This window comes from Arvicanthis niloticus, chromosome 6 (assembly GCF_011762505.2).
Source record: "Arvicanthis niloticus isolate mArvNil1 chromosome 6, mArvNil1.pat.X, whole genome shotgun sequence".
Lineage (NCBI taxonomy): Eukaryota > Metazoa > Chordata > Mammalia > Rodentia > Muridae > Arvicanthis > Arvicanthis niloticus.
This window is the reverse complement of record NC_047663.1, coordinates 102,876,639-102,890,995: the sequence shown is the minus strand read 5'-3', so window position 1 is coordinate 102,890,995 and position 14,357 is coordinate 102,876,639. Positions and strand designations below refer to the sequence as shown.

General features: G+C 40.5%; 1 protein-coding gene across 2 annotated transcripts in view; it reads left to right on the top strand.

Moving 5' to 3' along the window:
* Parn (poly(A)-specific ribonuclease) overlaps positions 1–14,357 on the top strand; it is a 125,819-nt gene that overhangs the window by 14,949 nt on the left and 96,513 nt on the right. The window contains exons 9-13 of one of the 2 annotated variants that reach the window (XM_034507847.2): positions 150–188; positions 1,129–1,171; positions 3,586–3,666; positions 4,780–4,836; positions 11,169–11,246. In XM_034507847.2, the coding sequence (XP_034363738.1) occupies positions 150–188; positions 1,129–1,171; positions 3,586–3,666; positions 4,780–4,836; positions 11,169–11,246 (298 nt within the window). The remainder of the gene's footprint in view (positions 1–149; positions 189–1,128; positions 1,172–3,585; positions 3,667–4,779; positions 4,837–11,168; positions 11,247–14,357) is intronic. The other variant, XM_034507848.2, reaches the window with a different exon arrangement.

Genomic DNA, 14,357 nt, shown 5'->3' with positions numbered 1-14,357 from the left:
GTCCTACCTCAGAAATGCCTGTGATGGTTGTCCATATCTGTCTGTTCTAGTGAGGGCTCTAAATTACATTTTTCCCACCCATTGATTGATCAGTTACGGTTAACTCCTAATAGTTAAAGCTCATTCCTTTTTTTTTGTTTGTTTCATAGGTTTCAAAGAAAACTTATTTATCAGACTTTGAGTTGGAAGTAAGTATTTGAATTAGGTGTAAGAGTGCTCTCTAGGACAGGATTTAAAAAATAAGTATAATTTTTGGTCCTATTGCTCTTTTGAAATTTTCAATTATGGGTCATGTGACCGTGTCATGTCCTCACTCAGTTCTTAAAATTGACTACTCATATAATTAATTTTCTGTTACCATTTTGTAGATGTCTTAAAACATATGTAATTTCCTCTGTTCTCTATGTCTTCCTCACTCTATTTCACACTAAAAACAAAACAAAAAACCTAAAAAAAAAAAAAAAAAAACTGACAGTGATGTGTACATGAATAATTTTCATTATATTTTATTTTTTGTTTTTTTGAGACAGTGTTTCTTTGTGTATCCTTGGCTGTCCTGGAAGTTGCTTCATACACCAGGCTGGCCTCAAACTCACAGATATTTGTCTGCCTCTGCCTCCCAAGTTCTGGGAGGGAATAATTTTTAACCAGGCTGTCTTGTCCAACCCCCTCTCTTGTCTTATCCTTACATCTATCTCTGCTTTCATGTCACTCTCCTCTTTGGCTGCTGCAAACACTAAGGCAAACTGAAGCCCAGCACCCCCCACCATTCTTTTTTTTTTTTTGCACCATAAGAAGTCTAAGAAGACTATTACCGCTTGAGTTACAAAGTAGGCATTTGGAAATAAGATGACCTCTGTGACAATGGGTTGACTGCATTATAAAGTGCCACGCATTTTAGAAAGTGCTAAAACCCTAAAAAGTTCATACAAAACTGGTAACATTCAGTGCATTTGAGAGAAGAGGCAGGGAAATAGCAACTGAGGGTTATTTTAAAGTCTTTAGTGATGATTGTCCCACTTTAGTAAAACTTGATTTTATAACCACACGACAGCTTGTTTAATTCTTTGGGGGCTTTAGCAGTCACTGAATTGTTCACTGATGTGAATTTTTCCTTTTTTCGTTTAGGTATCCTAAAGGCATTCATGTTGAGACATTAGAGACCGACAAGGTAAGAGTTATTCAGTGCTCACAGTTAACTAACAGTGATTCACTGAGGTGTTGATAGGTTTTGCCTTTGCCCTGCCTCCCATGAGCTGTGACTTTGGCCAGCCACCTGTCCTCTCTGAGCCTGATTTTTCTCATTCATATAGTGGGGCTAAGCATGCTTATCTTGCGCTAATGTAGCTTATAGCTTTTAATTTTATCTCTATACGTGGTTTGCCTGTGTGTAGTATGTATACCATGTACCCATGGAGGTCAGAAAGGAATTGGAGATGTATGTGTTTGTAGGCTACTGTATAGGTGCACTGAACTGAACCCGGGGCCCCTGCAAGAGCAGCCAGTGCCCTTAACCGCTGACCCACCTCCTCAACTCTGCTTTCAGCTTTTTGATGATTCAGGCTAGGTGTAGTGGTACTTGTCTTTAATCCCAGCACTCAGAAGCAGATAGAACTCTGTGAGTTCCAGGCCGGCCTGGTCTATATACTGATTTCCAGGACAGTTATGTAGAGATACTATGTTTCACGTGAAACAAAACTAACAGATCCTAACCAAATAAGATTATTTATTTAGTACATAAGTGGAAGTAAACTTTTTTCCGTTTGTAATATATACATTTATTGTAATCTTTTTTTAATTAAAGATTTATTTTAGCCGGGCAGTGGTGGCACACGCCTTTAATCCCAGCACTTGGGAGGCAGAGGCAGGCGGATTTCTGAGTTCGAGGCCAGCCTGGTCTACAGAGTGAGTTCCAGGACAGCCAGGACTACACAGAGAAACCCTGTCTCCAAAACCCAAAAAAAAAAAAAAAAAAAAAAAAAAAAAAGATTTATTTTTATTTTATGTGCATGAGTGTTTTGCCAGCACATATGTCTGTGTGCCATGTGTGTATAGTGCCCACAGAAGCCAGAGAAGGGCATTGGATTCCCTGGGACTAGAGTCACAGTCAGTTGTTAGTGCCATGTGGTGCTGGGAATCAACCTTGGGTCCTCTGGAGGAGCAGCCCTGCCCTTAACTGTTAGAGTCAACATTTAATCTCAGTTGGGGGTTTCTATCTCACCTTTGATCATTCCATTCCCAGATAAAAGATACTAACCTTTTATATTTATAATAAGCCTTACAAGCACTAGAGCTGGGCAGTTATCAACCCTCTAAACTATTAGTTTCTACTTCCCTATCAAATAACCCTGATTTTTAACTTGTCATGGTCCATCTGTGTAGTTCTTACTCCAGTTGGCCAGCCCTCATGGTCCTGTTTCCATGACTTACCTACCACATGGCGTGTTTTCTTCTTTCCTCCTTGTCTCTCCCAAACCTCAAGCCTGGGAACTGAAATCTCATCTACCTCTCTTCTGCCCAGCTATAGGCTGTTGGCATCTTTATTCAACCAATTAGATATATATACATATACATACATATATTTATATGTAAATATATAAATGTATGTTTTTATACAAATGCATTTATATATAAATATATATTTACTACATAAATATATATTTTATATGTATATATAAATGTATATATTTATATGTATACATATATACTCAAGTACATAAATATGTAAAAATGTATATATTTGCATATATATATATTTATATATTTATACACATACATAAATGTGTATATTTATTTATACACGTGTGTGTGTGTGTGTGTGTTTGTGTGTTGGCAGTAGGGCCATGTGGAGATCAGAGAATAACTTATGAGAGTTGGTTCTCTCTTCCCAGGGATATAGCTCAGGTTGTCAGGTTTGTCATTAGGTGTCTTTATCTAATGAGCCATCTCTCTGGCTCTTGAAGTATGCTTAATAAATATAAACTATAATTAATGTGAATGAAGACTAATTATTTAAAGTTTCTTCTCGTGTTCATAAAATATGATGTGGGTACTTTATTTAACAGTAATTATTTAACATTTTAAAATCTGCATGACCTCAAAGCTCATTATATGAAGTTTTATTTGTACAGTTTATAACTGATTTCAACTGATATTTGTTGGTTTGAAATATTAAAATACTGGAAGTGTCGTGGACATGCACATGTATAGGGGTTGTGGGCCCATTCGGCTTTGACGTCATCTCATAATGTTGTGCTTGCTTATGCTTTGGCTTATAACTTTTTTTTTTTTCAAGGCAGGGTTTCTCTGTGTAGCCCTGGCTATCCTGGAACTCACTCTGTAGACCAGGCTGGCCTCGAATTCAGAAATCTGCCTCCCAAGTGCTGGGATTAAAGGAGTGTGCCACCACTGCCCAGCTGGCTTCTTTGTGGCTCATTGAGATGGTTTCATTGTATAGCTGAGGCTGCCCTTTCACCTAGTGTATACCCTAATGCGTCAGAACTGCCATTCAGAGTTATAACCACAGCACTTTGGAGGCTAAGAGGTTAAATGTTTCCAGAACACTGGGTATTATTTGTTTTTTAGAAGGAGAGACACATAGTTATCAGCAAAGTGGATGAAGAAGAACGCAAAAGGAGAGAGCAGGAGAGGTACACAAAGGAGCAGGTAAGTGCCTACAGTTTAATTTTTTTGCTTAAGAAATGATAATACAGACAGAACTAACTTCTTTCTATGTATTTCTAGATCACAGTTGTTGGATTCATTTAGCCAGCAGATGGCCACTAGTCAAAGTTTTGGCTTTGTTTTATGTTTTAAAGACCAGTAGGGTGTTTGATTGCATTTCCTGATTCTCTCACCTCAGTCTCTTAATTGTTGGGATTACAACAATGCACTGTGTTAACTGAAGTTGTTAATTTTGGTTTTTTTTGTAAATCAGCTTGATTGAATTGGAAATTATTACACATCCTGTAAGTAGGTTTGGTGTTGCACGGTCTAATCTCAGCACTTGGACTTGGAAGTTGGAGGTAGGAAGGTCAGGAGTTCAAGGCCAGCATACACAAGATCCTAATTCTGAAAATAAATAAGTAACCCTTGCCCCAATATATGAAGTGATGGGTAAACTGTGAATGCTGTTAATGAAGTAATTAATGAGTAGTTTAACACTTGCTTATTCTACCATCTAAAACAGAAGTGTGTAGATTATTTTATCTTTATTGTTTTAAAGATTTATATTTAAAGATTTACTTTTAATTTTATTTATGCGTGTGTGTGTGTGTGTGTCTGTGTCTTTAGAGTGAGTGCCACATCTCCACAGGCATCCTCAGACTCTAGAGGAGGGCATGGGGTTCTTGAAGCTGAAAGGCATTTGTGAGCTGCATAGTGTGGTTGCTGGGTGCTGAACCCTGCAAGAGTAGCAAGTGCTCTTAACCTCTGAGCTATTTCTTCAGGTCAAAAAAATTATTTCATTTCATTCATTCGTCCATCTGTGTGTGTGTGTGTGTGTGTGTGTGTGTGTGTGTGTGTGTGAGAGAGAGAGAGAGAGAGAGAGAGACAGACAGACAGACAGACAGACAGACAGACAGACACAGACAGATGGGGGTGGGGCTCACTTGTCCAAGGACATACATGTGGCAGTCAGTGGAGAGCTTTGAGGAGTGGTTCTCTTGTTGAGCCTTTACAGCGTTCTGAGGGGCACAGATTGCGAGGTCGTCATGTAAGCACCTTTACTCTCTGAGCCCTCTTGCAGCCTTATCTGTTTTAATTAGTTCTTTTACTTAGGAGGAACTGAACGATGCCGTGGGGTTTTCAAGAGTCATCCACGCCATTGCTAATTCGGTGAGTGATCCACGTTTGTTTTGTTTTCCTGGTTATACGGCCAAGCACAACATTTAAAGTGAAGCGTCTAACTGCTACTGCAAACCGTTCACTTGCTCACCCATGGAGTGTTTACCTAGTCTGCGGGAGGAAGTTAGTATCATGAGCTGCTACTGATTTATATCCAAATCAGTTTTCAGAAAGCCTCTGCTGCAAAAGTACAAAAACACACACACAACCACATGCGTGTCCTTTGACACACGAGTCTTCCCACAAGCACGCTATGTGAGAAATAAATGTTTTTAACTTAGTTTGTATATATGTATACATAATATACATATATATGCACACATATACACACACACTCACATACACACATATCTCCTATACATACAAAGATATAAAAATACATGATCATCCTGCCCTATGATGTCCTTGTATAGCTGCATGAAACTGACTTTCATTAGTCTGAATATGAGAACTAGAAGTCAAGGAGCAAGTAGAGGGATCCAGAGGATAAATAATTACAAGTTGACTTCTTTATAGAGTTGCAATTAAATCCCCAAATTCATCTATCATAATCTTAGTAATAATAAAGCTTTAAAAATATGCTGGCTATTTGTGTAAATGTGGTAGAGCATTTTGTGGTAGACATCTTTCCTTGGCCTTCTGAAAGCCTTTGGCATTCGTAAACCAGGTGGGGCTCTTGCTTGGATAGTAGGTTACCTGGGTCTAAGACTTTCTCCTTTGTGGGCAGTGGGTCTAGGAAGGAGTCGTCTTGTCCCTTACTTAGATGCTGTTCATTGAGAGCCTCTCAGAGTTCAAGTTGTCTGTTGACACGGACAGTGGAGAGGACACACAGTGTCTTCATTTGAAGACAACACAAATGACAGAGTTGTATAAAATATCATTAGCTACAAAGAACTCTGTTACTCAAGCACAGTTAAACTGCACTGAACATAAAATCATGTCATCCTGAGAGGTGAAAGGGGTGAGTCACTTCAGTAGCTGCTAAGGACACGGGTACTCAGAGAAGCAGTTTCTGGCCATACTTTGTACTGTGTGAACATTTAGCCAGCACACTTGAAAAGCAGGGGGCCTTCAGTTTTGATCCATGTTAACTAGCATAAAAATTCAGCTTACTTTCCAAAGTTGAGGCGTTTGTTCTTATTATACACAAGGAGATGTGCATTTCTATTTGCTTAGCTATGCATACTTGGAAAAAATGCAGAAGACGTTAATAATACCTTTGAATACCTATGGAGCCTGGGCAGATCTGAGAACTGGGAAAATGACAAGAATCTCTTTAAAACATTCAGTTTAATAAAAGGATCTAAATAAAACTATTTCCTAGGATTTAGAGGAAACAGTGAGAAAGAAGTTATATATCTTAAAAATGAAGTTATTTCTAATATTAATTTCTTTGTTTGTTTGTTTTTGAGATAGGGTTTCTCTGTGTAGCCCTGGCTTTTCTGGAACTCACTCTGTAGACCAGGCTGGCCTTGAACTCAACAATCTCTCTGTCTCTGCCTCCCAAATGCTGGGATTAAAGACATATGCCACCACTGCCCAACTTAATGGTTTATTAATATCAATAATCTCTATTAAGCCAATAGATTTATTTATTTATTTATTTATTTGCAGGATTGAAGGTGGAATCTAGTACCCTTTAAATTTTTTTTATTAAATAAAAATATATTCATTTGTCTGGGTGTTTCTCCTGAGCATGTATGTGTGGACTTGGGAGTGCAGGTGCTTACTTACAGAGTACAGAAAAGTGTCATATTCCCATGGAGCTGTTGGAGCTGCTCAGTGTGGGTGCTGGGAACTGAACTCGAGTCTTTACAACCGTAATGTGCACTCTTAACCACTGAGATATCTCTGGAGTTGCCCTCCAACTCCTCTGGGATATTTATATTACACTAAATCATTATCCAGTCAGTATAGGTGTTATGTTTTATATATTTGTAAGTATTTTGATGCTACTGAGATTTGACCTTAAGATTTTACAGTTACTAGGCAAAACATCTGCCCACACAGCTACATCTCTAGCCTCTTTCTCTCTGTCTCTGTCTGTCCCTGAGTGTACACAGACACCTATGGAGGTTGGATGATAATCTCTGAGAATCTCTTCTCTTCTTCCATTGTGTTGGTTCTAGGGATGAAGTTTCAGGCTTCTGATTTTATACTCACATAAATGTCACAGGAATAATAAAAAATCTCCATACATATCTTGGACAACTGTTCCTGATGCTGCATTGCTGTTCTGTGGTTATCAGAACCAGGAAGTTCATATTGGTATAATATGAGGAAGTAAACTAAAATTTGAAATTTGAATTTGAATTTCAGGGGCTTCTCAGCTAACTCTTTTCAAAGGTCTGTCCAGGACTGCTTGTGCTTGCTTATTTTCACTCCTTGTTTGTGTAGACTTTGATGATCTTTCTTTGTCTAGATAGCTTGATAGTGTTGAATTTTCAGTGTTTTTGTTAAATGTCCCTCAGCTGGGATTTGTTGTTTCATGTTTAGAATCAGAGTGTTCTGCTTTGGCAAGAATACCACAGAAGTGGTATTTATGATGCTGACCTCAGTAATGGATTGTTGAGGTGCTGTCTACTGAATTACTGCTCTGTGAAGCAGCACATTACTGCTTTCCTTCATAGGTAGTAACTATCCTTGGTGAGTAGGTTGTGCTGTTGCACTTCTGTTGTCTCAGTACTTGAGAGGCAGAGGCAGGAAGATCAGGAGTTGGGAGGCTAGGCTACCAAGCATGCAAACATATCATAACAGTCAACACCAGCAACCCAGTTTTGTTGTTGTTTGTTTTTGAGACAGAGACTTAGGTTGTTCTATCCTGTTGCCTCAACTTTTCAAGTGCTAGGAGTACAGGTGTCTACCGCCATGGTTGGTTATGACCTAGTATTTTTTTCTAAAAGATGTATTTATTTTATGTTTGTGAGTACACTGTCGCTGTCTTCAGACACACCAGAAGAGGGCATCGGATCCCATTACAGATGGTTGTGTGCCACCATGTGGTTGCTGAGAATTGAACTCAAGCCCTCTGCAAGAGTAGTCAGTGCTCTTAACCACTGAGCCAGCTCTTCAGCCCTATAACCTAGTATTTTTATTGCTTATTTTGTTGCTCAATTTGGAATAGTTTTAATTTGTGCTTTTTTAGTTTGGCTTTTATGTTCTTTGAGCAAGTTTCCTGTTCCATTACTTTGAACATTTCCTGGTGTCAAGTTGTATTTCCCCTGGAAACAGTGACTTCTTTTAAGAGCTCTGGTTCCAGGAGAATGGAGTTTTGTTCGTTTTTCAAGGAACAGTTTCTCTATGTAGTCCTCTATTTCCTGGTACTCACTCTGTAGAATAGGCTAGCCCAGCCTGGAACATTTATGTAGTCCTCTATTTCCTGGTACTCTGTAGAATAGGCTAGCCCAGCCTGGAACATTTATTTTTATCTGAATTTGTATGCCACTCATAATGAAGTTGCCTGCAGAAGCTAGAAGAGAGCATCCTCAGGTGTCTTTCCAGCTGGAATTACAGGTGATTCTGAGCCACCCACCAGTAGTCTTGGGACACTATTTACTCTTGGCCATTGGTCCATCCTGTAGCCTCTAGAATGCGGTTTGAAACTAAGATCTTGCCTGGGGTTCCTTCTGTGCTGTCCTGGCTCTAGATGTCACTGGATACTGTGCATATACACACAGTCCTATTTGCAGACTATGGTTGGTGTGGTTTGATTGAGAATGGCCCCATAGGCTCACAGATTTGAGTGGCACTGCTTGAAAGGAATAGGAGGTGTGGCCTTGCTAGAGGAAGTATTTCTCTGGAGCTGGGCTTTGAGGTTTCAAAAGCCCATGCCAACCCCATAGTCTCTCTTTTTGCCTTTGCATCAGGATGTAGCTCTCAGCTACTGTTCCAGTGACATGCATACCACCGTGTTCCCTACCATTATAATGGACTAACCCTTTAAGCCAGACCCAATTAAATGCTTTCTTTTATAAGAAGAGTTGTGTTGGTCATGGTGTTTCTTCATAGCAACTAGACTCCAACCTTTTCTGAAGCTCTTGCAGTTTTTGGCCTCTTAGTGTCTAGTCAAGATGCTTTTCTCCAAGTCTTTTCTTCCTAGCTTCTCCTGCATTCTAATTGGAGTCTGCTGCCAAAGTGCTTGATATTTTAACATTACACTGGGACTCAAGACTTTCACAGATACTGAGACAAAACAAAACAAAACCTCATCTTGTTTGACCTGGGATATTTTATAAGATTAACTGTGTCAAAGAATCAAGTTGACTTCTGAGTTTGGCATGTTGCTTAGAGAACCATTAAAACTTTGTAAAAAAGCTTCACTGTAGTGTTTGATGCTCACACTGACTAGTTTTGTGTCAACTTGACACAGCTAGAATCATCAGTGGGGAGGGAGTCTCAGTGGAGAAAATGCCTCCATGAAATACAGCTGTAGGGCATTTCCTCAATTAGTGATCAATGGAAGAGGGTCTAGCCCATTGTGGGTGGGGCCATTCCTGGGCTGGTAGCCTTAGGTTGTATAAGAAAGCAGGCTGAGCAAGCCATGGGGAGCAAGTCAGTAAGTAGCATCCTCATAGCCTCTGTTTCAGCTCCTGCCCTAGGTTCCTGTCCTGTCCTGAGTTCCTGTCTGACTTCCTTTGGTGATAAACAGCATGTGGAAGTGTAAAACAAACAAACCCTTTCCTCTCCTAATTGCTTTGTGTTTATCCTGTTTCATCAGAGCAGTAGAAACCCGAAGACAATGTTTATGTTAAAAATAGAGTCATCATGCCGGGCAGTGCGTGGGCTGTGGTGGCACACGCCTTTAATCCCTGCACTTGGGAGGCAGAGGCAGGCGGATTTCTGAGTTCTAGGCCAGCCTGGTCTACAGAGTGAGTTCCAGGACAGCCAGGGCTACAAAGAGAAACCCTGTCTCGAAAGACAAAAACAAACAAACAAACAAACCCCCCCCCCCAAAAAAAAATAGAGTCATCTAGCCAAGGCTACACAGTGAGATCCAGCTCATCCCAGGCTACAGAGAGAGACCCCTATGTCAAACAAAATATAACACCTATCATAACCCACTATTGTGACAAAAACAAACAAGCAAAATTTGAAAGAAAAGCTGGACATGGTGGCACAAGCCTAATCTCAGCACTTGGGGAACAGAAGCACAAGATCAATAGTTAAAGGTTGTCCTCAGCTACATAGATATTCAAGGCTATCCTGGGCTACATTAGGTCTTATCTCAACTCATACTCTCCTAACCCCCAAAACTGAAACAGCAACATCTTTCTATTCTCTGAGGAATCATAGGGCTGGGAAATCTAAGGTATATTAGTAGGGAATTTTTTTTTTAATTTTATAAATTTAATAAAGAATTTTATTTTTAGTAGCTACTAAAATGGAGTAATTTATTATACATGTATGATTGAAAAGCAATGTGGATCATCGAGATGGCTCAGTGGGTAAAGGCACTTAACACGCAAGCCTGGTGACCGAGGCTGATTTTCCTAATCCCTGTAAAGGTGGAAGGAACGGATGTCGTCCACAGAGTCGTAACCCAGTCTTCCTCCGCAGGCGTTCTGTGGCTTGTGTATCTGTCCCTTCACCACCCACTCCAGTATGTGCGTGCGTGTGTGAGCGCTCAAGTGCCCACACACAGACTGATAATAAGTGTTTAAAAGAAGCAATGGTGTGCCAAGAGCCATTGGATATAGAGGGTGTAGGAAGTGAAAATGTGTTGAGTTTAACAATATTAGGAAGTAGTTATTTTCAGATTCTTATAACATTGTTATAAATAAATCTTTAAACGTAGGTTTTAGAGATGTTTTAAGAGTCTTAAAGGTATATGTTCACAGTCAAAGTTCTCGGGATTTCGGATTTTATTGTTTAGAGTGCTTCAGTCAAACTACTTCCAGGCAGGCACAGTGTTCTCTATAGTCTCAGCTTCTCAGGGAGGCTGAGGCAGGAGGGAGGATTGATGTAGCTCCGAAGTTCAGGGGCAACCTGGACAGTTCCGAAGTTCAGGGGCAACCTGGACAGTATAGGAAGACTTGTCTAAAAAACTAAAACCAACAAGATACTACATCAAACTTTTGAAAATAACAAGATTAATAAAAATGTGAAAAATGAGAAAAAATCACTAAGAATGGGCATAGTGCCTGTGCACCTGTCATCTCAGCACTTGAGAAGCTGAGGCAGGAAGAGCATGAGGTCTGTGTGCGTTACCTAGGGAGCAGCCAGATAACCTAGCTGTGTTGTGACTCTGTCTCATCTGAAGCATCCACCTTATTTGTAAGCCCTGATGCAACTCTGACATGCTTTTCCTAACCTGTCTTCCCCAGGGGAAACTGGTTGTTGGACACAACATGCTCTTGGATGTCATGCACACAATTCACCAGTTCTACTGCCCCCTGCCCGCGGTAAGTGACTGTCCAAACCCACCTGCCTTTTCTGTGAGTGCTCTCTGCCTGGATTGTGAGTCCTCATTTCCTGGTGTGTGACATGTTCCTAGGAAGACCTTATGTGCTTCTCTTTGTTATTTTTATTATTTTATGTATATGACAAATGTTTTACCTGCATGTATGTGTGCATGCCTGGTACTTAAGGAGTTTCAGAAGAAGGTACTCTAGAACTGGAGTGACAGAAGGTTCTAAGCTGTGGGGTGGATGCTGGGTCTTCTGAAAGAGCAGCCCATGCTGTTTATCACCGAACTCAGACATCATCTTTAAAATATTTTTCTAGGGACCTAGGAAGATAGTTTGAAAGTACTCTGAGCTGCTGACTGTTTTGATAGAATGTATACATGAGCTATTTTAAGGGGTTAATAGCTGTCAGGTATTGCCAGAGCAAGACTAAATATTTGTTTCCTCCATCAATGATGTTAAGTTTGCTTATTCACTGCTGCACACAGGATAGGCCACAGGTGTCTCCAAAATTAGACCCGGGAGAGCTGGAAAGAGCGTGGCCCCTCGACTGCTACTGCTGAGCACCGTTAGGGGACCTCGGTAGTATTTCTGTACTGGGAGCCGGGTCATCTGGGTCATTGTCACGTGCCTGTGCTCCTCTAGTGGCTTTACGCCCTCACTCTATAACTGCTGTGGCTGTGTCTCCTGCCCCCATCACTCTGCCTCTACCTTCAGAGACCTCACTGTCTGCCATGGCGTGAACCACAAATACTCCAATGTCCATCTCCAGCTCTGGTCTCTCTCAAGTCCAGGTGTACAGTTCATGCTGGACTCCAGCCCTCAGACCAAGGCATTTTTAATATGTATGTATCTCAAAGGAGACTTAAAAGTTTGGCTCTCCCCTTTTTTCTTCTTTCATTGTTTTTAAACCAGTTCTATTTTCTGTTTCTGCTACTCTGATTTCTCAGCTACAATCCTGTGTTTCATGTCAGCCTGAGTTGTGCCAGTCCAGTGGATACTCTTGATATCTCCATGCTGTCCCTCACACCTGAGGTCTCATTTACCCCTCAAGTAGCCGTCCTTGTCTTCTGGAGTTCAGCCTGGATTCCAGTCCTTCTCCCCATTTAACATTCACTTTGCCTCTTGTACTACACCTTGGCAGCATTTTTATAAAAGACGCTATAGTAAGATGTTTTTGGTTTTCTAGAATGTATAGTGCTGTGATAACTCTCTAGTCTGCATAATAGTCTAGTATAACCCTGAGGCTGCTATGTTGGGTAATACCTGATTTAAGGGGAAAAATGAGGAAGTGGCTGTAAACTTCCAGTTTCAACACGTTAGAATATGAAGGGAGAGGCCTGGCAGAAAACACACACATACACACACACACACACACACACACACACACACACACACTTACATACACGGTGAATGAAGAACTTTGTAGCCTCTAAGAACTTTATTTCTTTTCCCACAGCTATATATCTTAGCAAAGTCTTTCAAGCAATATAAAAATTACAATGTGGTTACATTTTACATTACTGGTAGGCTGCAATTTGTGGTTATAATCATAGGATCATTGATTTTGTTATTTATCTTTAAAAGTATTCTTATAAAACTTAAAAGAATCATACATCTAGACTTTTATATATAAAAAAACAGTCATTTTAAATCTTCAAGGCGCATGCACACCTACTCATTAACAGTTTTTTATTAAATTATATCAGGAAGCTGAGAGCAAAAATGAGTGTAAGAAATTAATCACCACCTTGATCACGGAGAGGAATATCAACCAGTGCTAGTCGGGCTGCCATTGTTTGTATTACCTGGCCCCAGAAAATCCTTTGTTCAATTATCAAAACTGTGTCTTTCTGAACTTTTTGTTCTCTTAGATTTTGTCAAAGCCACTAACAAAAACATCTTAACCTAACTTTACTAACAAAGTGCATCTCTTAGTTCTGTCTGAGGGTGGAGGCTGAATCACTCATCTGCTACAGCAGCAGTGCTTGGAAAGATCCGTCTCTGTTGTGTCAATGACACTGCCCGAGAGGGGCTGGAACTGCCTTAGGGTTTCCATACAGCTCACCGAGTATGAGGGATGGGATGACCATGAGGGCGGCAAGCAGAGCCATGCTCCACAGCAGCAGGAAGTCCTCGGGACACACAGTCCTCGGGGCTCCGCCTCTCCGAGGCACTGCCATCATGGTTGTGCTACTGGCTTGGCCACAGCCCATGAGTTCTAAAGCTGTTTTGTTGTTCCTCTTGCACAACCCCCAACAGGTGATCCAAATTTGGGTTGTGTGGCTCTAGTTTGCCAATCCATGAATATTAGGGTTCTAGAAGAACTGAACTGATAGAATGAACACACACACACACACACACACACACACACACACACACACACACACACAGGATTTATTACAGCTAGACAAACCATGGCTGTCTATTAATGGAATATCCAAGAATCTAGTAGCTGTTCAGTCCAAGAGGTTGCTCAGTACATGCCAGAAGCCTTACGAAGTAGGAATGGAATTGAGCCAGTAATAGCAAGAGTAACAGACAAAGAGAACAATGTTTCCTTCTTCCATGTCCTCTATGTGGGCTGCCAACAGAAGGTGTGGCACAGATATAAGGTGTATCTTCCTCCTCAAAAAATCAGGATTAAAGGTTTGTCTTCTCATCTCAAAAATTCAGAGTAGAAGTGGGTCGTCCCACTTAGATGACTTAATTGTTTAAAAAAAGAAAGAAAGGAAGAAAGTCCCTTACAAGTGTGCCCAGGCATTTGGGTTTTAGACAATTCCACATGTAGTCAAGTTAACCAAGAATAGCCATCACACTATGCTTTATTTTTATGTACTAAAAAAACCAAAACAACTTATTTTAGGGCAGGTGAGGTGTCTCAGTGGTTAAGTGCACTTGCTGCTTTTTCAGAGGGCCTGGGTTTGTTCTGACCCATTGGTGCCTTGTAATTGCCTGTAACTCCAGCTCCAGGGATCTGGTGCCTTCAGGCCTCCCAGATCACTTGCCAAAAATGTAGTGTCCATAAACTCATCCACATATACACACACAAATAAAAATAATTTTTGAAGTGTATGATTGTTTTGCCTCTGTGTATGAATGTGCTCT